At 36.9% G+C, this 12,074-nt stretch overlaps 1 protein-coding gene across 1 annotated transcript; it reads left to right on the top strand.

The window, feature by feature from the left end:
• The first annotated feature begins 1,170 nt into the window (after positions 1–1,170).
• On the top strand, positions 1,171–3,327 carry LOC132023924 (heat shock protein HSP 90-alpha-like). The gene is given in 3 exon segments (XM_059410041.1): positions 1,171–1,699; positions 1,702–2,092; positions 2,094–3,327. Coding segments are annotated over 3 exon segments (2,154 nt in total).
• Positions 3,328–12,074: the final 8,747 nt, after the last annotated feature.

Genomic DNA, 12,074 nt, shown 5'->3' with positions numbered 1-12,074 from the left:
TTATAGCTTTGTAATACAGCTTGAAGTCTAAAATTGTGATGTCTCCAGTTTTGCTTTTCTTTTTCAGAACTGCTGTGTCTTTTGAGGGTCTTTTGTGGTTCTATACAAATTTTAAGATTGTTTTTTCTAACTCTGTGAAAAACACTGGTGATATTTTGATAAGGATTGCATTAAATGTGTAGATTGCTTTAGATAGTATAGACATTTTACTTCTAACAACCTATTTTTGACATCTTTAGATTTTTTCTATTTTAAGATCACATCGCCTAAATGGCCAACAGGTATATGAGAGAATGTTCAAAATCATTAATCATCAGGGAAATCCAAATCAAAACCACAATGAGATATTACCTCACACCTGCTAGAATAGCTATAATCAAGAATGTAGCAGATAGCAAGTGTTGGCAAGGATGTGGAGAAAGGGAGCCCTTATATGCTATTGGTCAGAATGTAGATTGGTTCAGCTACTATGGAACAGTTTGGACGTCTCTCAAAAAATAAAAAAATAAAAAAAAAAGGAAAAATGGGACAGATGTTGTTTAAGGGTACAAACTTGCAACTAGTAGATAAATAAGTCCTGGAGATCTAATGAAACATAGTGACTATAGGCAATAATATTATATACATTAAACTTGCTAAGAAGCTATATTTCATTATTCCCGACACAAGAAAGAAATAATAATTACATGGCATGATAGAGGTATTAACTAATGATACAATGGCGATCAAGTCATAATAAATAAAAGTATTAAATCAACATGTTGTACATCTCAAAGCTGATTTGTTTTCAGAAACTATGGAGACCAGAAGGAAGTGGATTGACATTTAAAATGCTGAAAGAAACAAAAGCTGTCAACGAAGACAAAGCATCCACAAGAATGAGGAGAGAGTTGCTCCTGCATCCTGGTGCTGCATCCTCTCGGACCCGTGCGATCCTTTAGTCAAGATGCCTGAGGGGATGCCTGGGTGGCTCAGTTGGTTAAGCAGCTGCCTTTGGCTCAGGTCATGATCCCAGTGTCCTGAGATCAAGTCCCACATCGGGCTCCTTGCTCCGCAGGGAGCCTGCTTATCCCTCTGACTCTGCCTTCCACTCTGTCTGCCTGTGCTCGTTCTCGCTCGCTCTCTCTCTGACAAATAAATAAATAAAATCTTAAAAAAAAAAAAAAAAAGATGCCTGAGGTAACCCAGACCCAAGACCAGCCAATGGAGGAGGAGGAGGTGGAGACATTCACCTTCCAGGCGGAGATCACACAGTTGATGTTGCTGATCATCAACACCTTCTACTTGAACAAGGAGATCTTCCTCCAGGATCTGATCTCCAACTCTTCCAACGCTCTGGACAGAATCCAATACAAGAGCCTGACCAACCCCAGCAAGCTTGACTCGGGGAAGGAGCTGCACATCAACCTCATCCCGAACAAGCAGGACCAGACCCTCACCATCGTGGATACCAGGATTGGCATGACCAAGGCCGACCTGGGCACCATCGCCAAGTCGGGGACCAAAGCATTCATGGAAGCTCTGAAGGCGGGTGCAGATATCTCTATGATTGGCCAGTTCGGGGCCGGGTTCTATTCAGCCTACTTGATGGCCGAGAAGGTGATGGTGATCACCAAGCACAACAACGATGAGCAGTACACCTGGGAGTCCTCTGCAGGGGGCTTGTTCACAGTCGGCACCGACACACTTAAACTTGTGGGTCTGGAACGAAGGTTATCCTACACCCGAAAGAAGACCAGACCAAGTACCTGGAGGAGAGGAGGATAAAGGAGATCATGAAGAAGAACTCCCAGTTCATCGGCTACCCCATCACTCTGTTTGTGGAGAAGGAACGTGATAAAGAAGTGAACAATGATGAGGCTGAAGGAAAAGAAGAGAAAGAGGAGGAAAAAGAAAAGGAAGAGGAGTCTGATGACAAACCTGAGATAGAAGATGTTGGTTCTGATGAGGAAGAGGAGGAGAAGAAGGATGGCAACAAGAAGAAGAAAAAGAAGATCAAGGAGAAGTACATTGATCAGGAAGAATTGAACAAGACAAAGCCTATTTGGACCTACAACCCCGATATTACCAATGAAGAGTATGGAGAATTCTATGAGTTTGACCAATGACTGGGAGGATCACTTGTCAGTGAAGCATTTTTCAGTGGAAGGACAGTTGGAGTTCTGAGCTCTTCTCTTTGTGCCAAGACATGCTCCCTTTGACCTATTCGAGAACAGAAAGAAAAAGAACAACATTAAGTTGTATGTTTGCAGTGTTTTCATCATGAATAACTGTGAGGAGCTCATCCCAGAGTATCTGAATTTCATCAGAGGTGTGGTGGACTCTGAGGATCTTCCTCTAAATATTTCCCATGAGATGCTTCAGCAAAGCAAAATTTTAAAGGTTGTCAGAAAGGACTTGGTCAAGAAGTGCTTAGAACTCTTCACCGAACTGGCCAAAGACAAAGAGAACTACCAAAAGTTTTATGAGCAGTTCTCCAAAAACATCAAGCTTGGCATCCACAAGGACTCTCAGAATTGGAAGAAACTCTGAGAACTGTTGCACTATTACATGTCTGCCTCTGGTGATGAGATGGTGTCTCTCAAGGACTACTGCACCAGAATGAAGGAGAACCAGAAACTCATCTATTACATTACAGATGAGAACTCAGCCTTCGTGGAGCATCTTTGGAAACACTGCCTGGAAGTGATTTATATGATCCAGCCCATTGACGAGTACTGTATCCAGCTGAAGGAGTTTGAGGGAAAGATGTTGGTGTCTGTGACCAAAGAGGGCTTGGAACTTCCAGAAGATGAAGAGAAAAAGAAACAGCAAGAGAAAAAGACAAAGTTTGAAAACCTGTGCAAGATCATGAAGGACATCTTAGAGAAAAAAGTTGAAAAGGTGGTCGTATCAAACCGACTGGTAATCTGTCTGTGCTGCATCATGACAAGCACATATGGCTGGAGGGCAAACATGGAGAGGATCATGAAGGCCCAGGCCTTGAGAGATAACTCCACCATGGGCTACATAGCTGCGAAGAAGCACTTGGAGATCAACCCCACCCACTCCATCATCGAGACCTTACTGCAGAAGGCCAAGGCCTACAAGAAGGACAAGTCTGTGAAAGACCTGGTCATCCTGCTCTACAAGACATTGCTCCTGTCCTCTGGCTTCAGTCTGGAAGATCCGCAGACGCATGCCAACAGGATCTACAGGATGATCAAGCTTAGTCTCGGTATTGATGAAGACGACCCCATCCCTGACGACAGCAGTGCAGCCATGACCGAGGAGATGCCACCCCTGGAAGGTGACGACGACATGTCGCACATGGAGGAGGTTGACTAGGTGCTGCGAGAATGACTTGTATATGTATTCGATACTTTTTATGTTTTTCTTTAGTTTAATTAACATTTTAAGAATTAGTATGGCATGACAATAACTACTTAAGGGGAAGATAAGATTTCTTTTTGTTCGAGTGTGATACTGTGATGTGTAGGAACTAAAGCCCAGCTAGTTTTTCTTCCCTAGTGCCACACCGGCTCATTGTAACCGGACAAGGTGACCTTGTTGTGAGGTGTGCGTAACCTAACATTAACTGTGATCTAAAGTGTTTAGCTACCAAGCGGATTTGTCTGTCACTGAAGTGTTCTGAGCTATACCTTGATGTTTTAAAGAGAAATGTTGGTTAAAACAGCTTTCACCCTCTAGGATCTACTTTTTAAATCTTCTGTCCCCTGTAGTTACCAGCTGCATGTACCAGGCCTCTAGAAACTAGTAGTTAAACCAATCAGATGGGAGTAACCATGTATAGGTCTTGTTTTCCAAAGAGGAGCATTGTTTAGAGTAGCGACATTCTCAGCCTACTTAGTTAGGCGTGTTGTAAAGCTGTTGTAGAAGTAACTCCACAAGTTCCGTGAGTGGAAATGTAGTGCTCAAGTCACATTCTACATTAAAAGGTTGTAAGAAATACAAACAAATTAAAAAAAAAAAAAAAAAGAATAAGGAGAAATTAAGATATTCCCAGATAAGCAAAAGCTAAGCGATTCTGTCATTAGTAAACCTGCCCTACAACAAATGTTAAAGAGAACTCTACAGGCTGAAGCAAGAGAATATCAGAGAGTAACTTGAAAATATCTGATGAGGGGCGCTTGGGTGGCTCAGTGGGTTAAAGCCTCTGACTTCGGCTCAGGTCATGATCCAGGGTCCTGGGATTGGGCCCCACATCAGGCTCTCTGCTCAGCAGGGAGCCAGCTTCCTCCCTTCTCTCTCTCTCCTGCCTCTCTGCCTACTTGTGATCTGTCTGTCAAATAAACAAATAAAATCTTTAAAAAAAGAAAATATCTGATGAAATAAAAATTCTAGTAAAATAAATAATATCTATATAGATAAATATAAAAGCTGGTATCTTTGTGTTTTGGGTTGTTTTTTTCTTCTTCCCCTGTTTTTTCTTCTTCCCCTGTGTCTTAGAAGACAAATGCATAAAACTTTAATTATAAGTCTATATTGATGGATATGCAGCTATAAACTATAATCATAAGTCTAAATTAATGGATTCATATATACATATGTATATATATATATATGGCAGAGATTAGAATATAGCAAAAAATCATTGAAAACAAAAATTTGTTCTTGTAAAAGATTACCAGAATTAACAAATCTTTTTCCTGATTGATGAAGAAAAAAAGAGAGAAGACTACAGCATATAACAAATACAACATACAATAAAAATGACAACATAAAGGGGTAGGGAAAAACCTGAATAGAGGAAGAGTTTTGGTACACTATTCAAATTTAGTTGGTATTAAATCAAACTATTGTTATGAACCTAAGGGGTTAAATGGAATACTCGGGATAACCACTCATAAAATACCTAAAAAAAAATCCATAAAAAAAAATGAGAAGGAAATCAGAGTGGTTCATTGCAAAACATCAATTAAATAAATAATAAAGCTGTAATGGGAGAATCGAGGACCAAAAAAGATTTAAGACATAGAGAAAATGCAATAGAATAACAGAAGTAAGTTTTCTATCAGTAATTATTTTGAATTCAATTCTTCAATTGAAGGGCAGATATTAACAGAATGTATTTTTTAAGAAGTTGTTCAACTATATTCTGCTATTTTTAACAGACTCACTTTAGATCCAAAGATACACCAAGGCAGAGAGTGAAAGAAAGACAAAAGATACTGCATGTAAATAGCAACTGAAAGAAAGCAAGGGTAACCATACTTACATCAGGGGGAAAAAAAAAAAAAAGATTTTTAAGACAAAAATCATCACAAGAATCAAAGAAACACATTACATAATGATAATAACATCAACTGAGTAGAAAAATATAAGATGTATATATCATCGGAACTCCCAAATATATGAAGCAAATACTTATAGAATTGATGGGAGAAATAAACAACAGCACAATAATAAGAGATTTCAGTTCCCTATTTCCAATAATAGATAAAACAACCAGAAAGAAAATCAATAATGAAACAGAGAACTTGAGCACACTATAGACCAATTGGTCCTAAGAGACTTATACAAAATATTTTACCCAATAACAGCAGAACACACACTTTTCCAAGCGCACATGGAACATTCTCCAGACTCGGCCATGTTAGGCCACAAAATAAGACTCAATAAAGTTAAGAAAGCTGAGATCATAGACAATATTTTTTTTTTCCAATGACAGTGGAATGAAATTAACAGAGGAAAACTGGAAAATCCACAAATATGTGGAAATTAAATAACATGCTCTTTAACAAGCAATAGGTCAAAAATAAATCTCAAGTAAAATTAGAAAATAATTTGAAGCAAATGAAGAAGGAATGCAAGCAAAATGCAAAGCCAGAAAAAGAAAAGAAATGACAAAGACTAGAGTGATGAAAAATGAAGTAGAGATTAGAAAAATAGCAAAAATTCACTGGAAACAAAAATTTGTTCTTTAAAAGACTACCAAAACTGACAAATGTTTTCCCAGATTGATGAAGAATAAAGGAGAGAAGACTAAAATTACTTCATCGGAAATGAAAGTTGAGACATTATTATAAATCTTACAAAATATCAAGGATTAAAAGAGAATACTATAAGACAGACAAATGCACAAATTTTTAAAGTCTACAAATTCACAAAGTTGACTCAAGAAGAAATTTAAAAGTCTGAATAGAACTATAACAGGACACTAAATCACTTATCAAACACCTTTCACAAAGGAAAATCCATGACCATATGACTCCCTATCAATTCTACCAAATATCTAAAGAAAAATTAACCAATCTTTTTCAAATTCCTGTGAAAAGTAAAAATAGAAGAGGAAGGAACACTTCTAACTTAATGGGTAGAGGGTTTTTTTTTGGGATGTTGAACAAATAAGACATCAGGACTAGTCAGTGATGATGGTTGTACAACACTGTAAACGTCACTGGATAATGCACACTAAGATGGTTAAAAAGCTGTTTTTTAAGAAAATAATAATATTTAAATAAATTTAAATAAATAATAATATTTATTTACTTGCTTGAGCGAGAAAAAGAGAGAGAGAGAGAGAACATGGGCACAGAGGGAGATTGAGAGGGGAAGCAGACTCCCCGCTGGGCAGAGAGCCTGAGGTGGGACTTGATCCCGGGACACTGAGATCAGTGGAAGGCAGAGGCTTAATCCACTGAGGCACCCAGGCACCCCAAAATGGTAAGTTTTATGTTAAGCTCATTTTACTATAATTTTAAACTCATCTTAGATCTTTAAATTCTAATGATCGTAGTATTTTATTTCTAAAATTTATATTTGAACTTTTTTGGCCATGGATAAAAAGTTTGCACTCTCTTTTTCCTGTCCATATTTTATATTATCTACTTTTTAAATACATGACACATATTATGCATCCTATAGATGATAATTTATTTCCATTCTGTACATGATAATTTCCAATGTCTAAAATCTTTATTTGTTCTGGTTGCACATATCATTTATGCTGTCTTACTGCCTTATTTGCTTTATCATTATATTTATGGATCATTTATGTTTGAAAAAACTCTATTTGTTTGTGGAGGGCCCTTATGACCTAGACTGTGAAGTTTTGTTCTTTCAGCGATTATTTGCATTTGCTTCTTAGGGTTTACATTCTTAGCCCTTTGAACAGTCAGAATACATAACTTCATGAGATGCTTTCAACTTTACTCCTTCTCCTGGGTTGTCAGACCACATAAGCAGAATGAGTTTGGACCCCAAAACTGCATGAGCACCAGCTTGTGGTTAAGAATTCTGGAACCCAAGGCTAAAATAGACAAGCTTCTATCTTTGCAAATGATTAATTTTCTGTTTTATTTGTTTTTCCGGGTTCCTTCTTTCACTGAAATTGTTACACTTGAATCTCAGGTTTATGTGTGATCTCTGATTTGATCGTTCACTTTGTGTGGGCTCTAGGCACACACAGGTTATTAAAATCAAAGCTCTATATTAAGGAATGTACAACTTTTCCCAAGGAAGCCACAGACTTTATTTCACTTATTACTGTGGATTTACGCTTTCTATTTGCTTTCTGCCTCTAAGGATTACTCTGACTTTATTGCCAGCTCAGACATGCACTTTAAACTATTCTTTTAAAAATTATTCAACTTTCTCTGGCATTTTTGGAATAGGATAATTTGGAGGTATCCATTTCTGCCATATTGCCAGAGATGATACACCCTCAACTTGTTTTTTTGTTTTTTGTTTTTGTTTTTTTTTTTTTTTCCCAGAGATAAAGGAAAAAGTCAGGTCCTAATAGTGTATCATTGTCCGAATTATCCTAATGATGAAACAAATCTACCAACTTCCCTTGTCAATATATCTGTGCTGATCACAATTGCTTTCACCCAATATTTCCAGCTTTCTAACTTTTTTTTTTTTTTAAGATTTTATTTATTTGTCAGAGAGAGGGAGAGAGAGCTAGCACAGGCAGACAGAATGGCAGGCAGAGGCAGAGGGAGAAGCAGGCTCCCTGCCGAGCAGGCTCCCTGCCATGTAGCTTCGTTTGGCTATTGAAATGTGCGTGAAAGTGAAATGCATGCCCTCTGCCCAGAAAATTTTGGAGATGGTGAGTGATAAAATGCACATGACTCCCACTGCTGCACAGGTTAAGCAAAGGTCACTATAATGATCTGTTCATCTAGATCCCTCTGAGGGATGATGATGGCCAGAGACAGTCCCTTCTCATTGCTGTATAAATAATTAAGTTTTTGTTATCCTGAGCCCCTGAGAATTGGGGGAGTTTTTGTTACCCTAACGTTTCTTAGCCCATACTAGTTGCTATTTTGTCAAATACTGTTACTTTTTAAGTTCACTCCAATGCCCACTACTTCAACAGGTGTTCTCTGATATTGTTCAAAAAGTAATCACTCTTCCTCTATACTACACTGATAAGAATAACATGTGCTACGGTGAGTGCTGTGAATTGTGTAAGACTCATGATTCACAGACCTGTACCCCTGAAACAAATAATACATGTTAATAAAAAAAAGAATAACAATATAAATGGCTAATTGAGTTTACTATTAGTGAGCTGCTGTGATAAATATTTTATTCACATTAGATCATGTAATATTACCATAAGACTATGAAGCAGAGGTATTATTATTTTTATTTTACAAGTGAGAAACATAGGCTTTAACATTATGGCTCACACATATTGCTCATATGATATTTGTCATATTTAACTGAAATTTACAATTACTGGTTGATTCACATACTACCCCAGTTAAAATTAGAACACCTATTTAGCTTCATGTCTACAAGTCCCAGCCAGTGGCTGGCACACAGTAGGTGCTTGATTATTAAAACATCTTTATCTAATTTTAAAAAGTATATTGAAAATTTAAAGATGAAAGAAAATGTAAATGATAAAAAACAAATACTTTTATGTTTTACCATTCTAAGAAAGTTTTACTAGAGATCTTTAGTTTATTTCCTTCTACTTTTTATGTGCATGTGTAATTGGCACACCACTGAAACAATATTCTGTGTGCAAATTTGTAGATTGAATTTTATACTTAAATTCAAATATTAAGCACTCCATACTCTTTTCTGTAACTTTATTAAAATACTGAGTTTATTTCACATGTTTATTTTTTTCTCCCCACCATTTCCATTGTCTGATTATCACTGCTACTATGTCCTATCATCACATTCCATACATACTAAATCCCAAGCAAACAGTGGAGTTCCATCTTTAAAAAGTAGAAAGGCATTTTGGACAACACATTCTTGGCATTGGAACCTAGACAACATTTAATAGACATGGTAGGGAAAATTCTCACTCTGTGTTATAAAAAGGATATCCAGATATTAACTGTTACAGAAATGAAATGATGGAAAATTTTAACAAACTTTTAAACTATTTTCTTAAAGAGGTTTCTCCAATGCTGGGGATCTTGAATAAACTCCTGGTCAGTCATCTGGAAGCAATTCTTCACATAATTGATGAACTTGGCTTCCACTCTGGAAAGAAAACCACCTTTTTCTATACTTACTTGCATTTTTGTTTTAATGTCCTCTACAGAACTAGGTCCTTTGGGTGTCTTAAGAAAAGTTTTTCCTGTTCTATTGATCCTATACCTTTTGATCTTCATGTGGATAGTTTTGAGTCTGTTTCATTCTGGTTTGCAATTTTGGTGGAGAATCTCATATAGGTTTTTTACTGGAGCTTTTTCTTCAGCTTCTTCCTCATCATTATGGTCATCATCATCATCTCCTCCCCCTCCTTCCTCCTCAACCCCTCCCCCTCGTCCCTCCTCCTCCTCCTCCTCTTCCTCCTCCTCCTCCTCCTCCTCCTCCTCCTCCTCCTCTTCTTCTTCTTCTTCTTCTTCTTCTTCTTCTTCTTCTTCTTCTTCTCCGTCTTCTTCTCCGTCTTCTTCTCCTTCTTCTTCTCCTTCTTCTCCTTCTTCTTCTCCTTCTTCTCCTTCTTCTCCTTCTTCTTCTTCTTCTTCTTCTTCTTCTTCTTCTTCTTCTTCTTCTTCTTCTTCTTCTTCTTCTTCTTCTTCTTCTTCTTCTTCTTCTTCTATCTTTATCATCATTTCCACAGCACCAAGTTTTGCTTTTCTCTGGAAATGTTCTAAAAGTTCCAAAGTTAGAGCACTTTACAGATGGCAAAGGAATTTCACATCCTCTTCCTCTTCATCTTCTGACTCAGCATCTTGCCCCACAGCTACTAAGTGCTTTCCACTGCTATGCACAGACCCTGAACAACATGTCAATCATAAGACCACAGGTGGTGTTATTTCCAAGCCCACAAGGGAAATCTTGGCTATACAGACATTTTCAAATTTTCCAGTGTGACTTGCATCAGACTACCTTTGTACTTCATTGCCTTTGCTTTAACAATGTGTAATTCATCCTTCGCCCCAACCCCTAAAATGACTGTTTTTAAAGATAACTTGTGTTCATTTTCATCATTATCCACTTTAAAATGGTAATCTTTGTCAGCCTTTAGTTCACAACTGAAAAGTTAGATCTGGGGCCTCAGGGGGCTCATGTCCATGTCCATTAGATCTCTCATGGGGCGCTGGTGCTCCCATAGGAAGTTAAAGAAGGCAAATAGAGATAAACTACTACTATGCCAGAAAAGAGCCAAGCAGAACAAGCAGAACAGAATCACACCAGGGAAAGCAAGTATTCGTTGTCTTAGCCTCTATTTTATAAATAAATACAATGCAATCATATGGGTAAAACCACAATCTTCACATTTCACATTTACATTTCCTGGATGTTATTAATTTTATCCATTCCTTCCTTCAGAAGTATTTATTGAGCTCTTCTTATATTCCTAGAGACTCTTCTAAACAGTGGATACAAGGGCGAAGCAAACAAACAAAAAAATATCTGCTCTAATAGAATTTATTTTCTAGTGGGAGGGGAGAGATAATTAGTTAATAAATGTATTATTTACTGTAAGCATTATGAAGAGGTAAAGTCAGATAAAGTGATAGAAAATGATGGGAGTTTTTGTTTGTTTTTGTTTGTTTGTTTTTGTTTTTTTGTATTTTCAACAGATTTGCCAGGGATGATTTTTTTGTTGGGGTGATAAAGTTTGAGGAGAGAGTTGAATGAAGTGAGAAGTAAAATCACTTGGCATTTGAGGTTAAGGAGTTCCAGGCAGATGGGAAAGCAAATGAAAAGTAAAGTCCTGAGGCACTTGTTTGGCTGGCTCAGGAAGCATCAAGGAGTTAAGAGTGCTGGAGAAACCCAATGGGTAAGGAGGTCTGATAGTGATTAAATAAAAAACCAGGAGACACTAAGATCTTATAACCCATGGTGGTTCTTGAATTTTATTTTAGTTTATAGGGAAGTAATTGAATTATTTTGATCATAAAAATGAAATGCTTAGATACATATTTTGACAGGATTTCTCTAGTTGCTCTGTGGAAAGCACCTTCTGGGACAGAGAGTCAAAAATGCAATCCGGGAAAACAGGCAGAGGCTGCTTCAGAATTCAGGCAAGAGAAGATGGTGGCTCAGTGCAGAATGGTAGTGGTTTAAGTGATAAGGTATAAATGGTTTGGTTATTAGGGATTTATTTTGAAGGTAGAGCCAATGTGACTTTCTGACAGATTGCATGTTAAGTATGAAAGAAAGAATTAACGTTGATCTATAGCTTTTGTTTGAATTAGATTTACAATATATGTATGTAATATATATATAATATATGCTGAGATTTCCAAATTATCTATAATAAATAATACCTCAATGGATGTCTTCTGAATATTCATCTGCATTTCTCAGATATGTCTCCTTTCCTTAGAATATTTCCCTAGAAGAGGGATTATCTGTTATTGGGAATTTAAAAAAAAAAAAAAAAAAAGACTTTAAATTCATTGGCATGCAATGGCTTTTGTGGAGGCATTTCTTTAATAATACTTACTTTTTGTTACATATTTATTTGCATGTATATAGTTTCTCTTTCTTGGATTAATTAGATGTTAACTCATAAGCTTTTCCATTTCATTGATATTTTTCAATTTGTGCAACCAACTTTCATCTCATACATCTTCTTTTTGTAAATATGTAGTCATATTTCATTTCTTGTTTCTAAACTACTTTATCTTTTACCTGATTAGTTTTGT

Source organism: Mustela nigripes, chromosome 8, assembly GCF_022355385.1.
Source record: "Mustela nigripes isolate SB6536 chromosome 8, MUSNIG.SB6536, whole genome shotgun sequence".
NCBI lineage: Eukaryota > Metazoa > Chordata > Mammalia > Carnivora > Mustelidae > Mustela > Mustela nigripes.
Note: the sequence above shows the minus strand (reverse complement) of the source record. Positions and strands in the feature narration are given on the sequence as shown.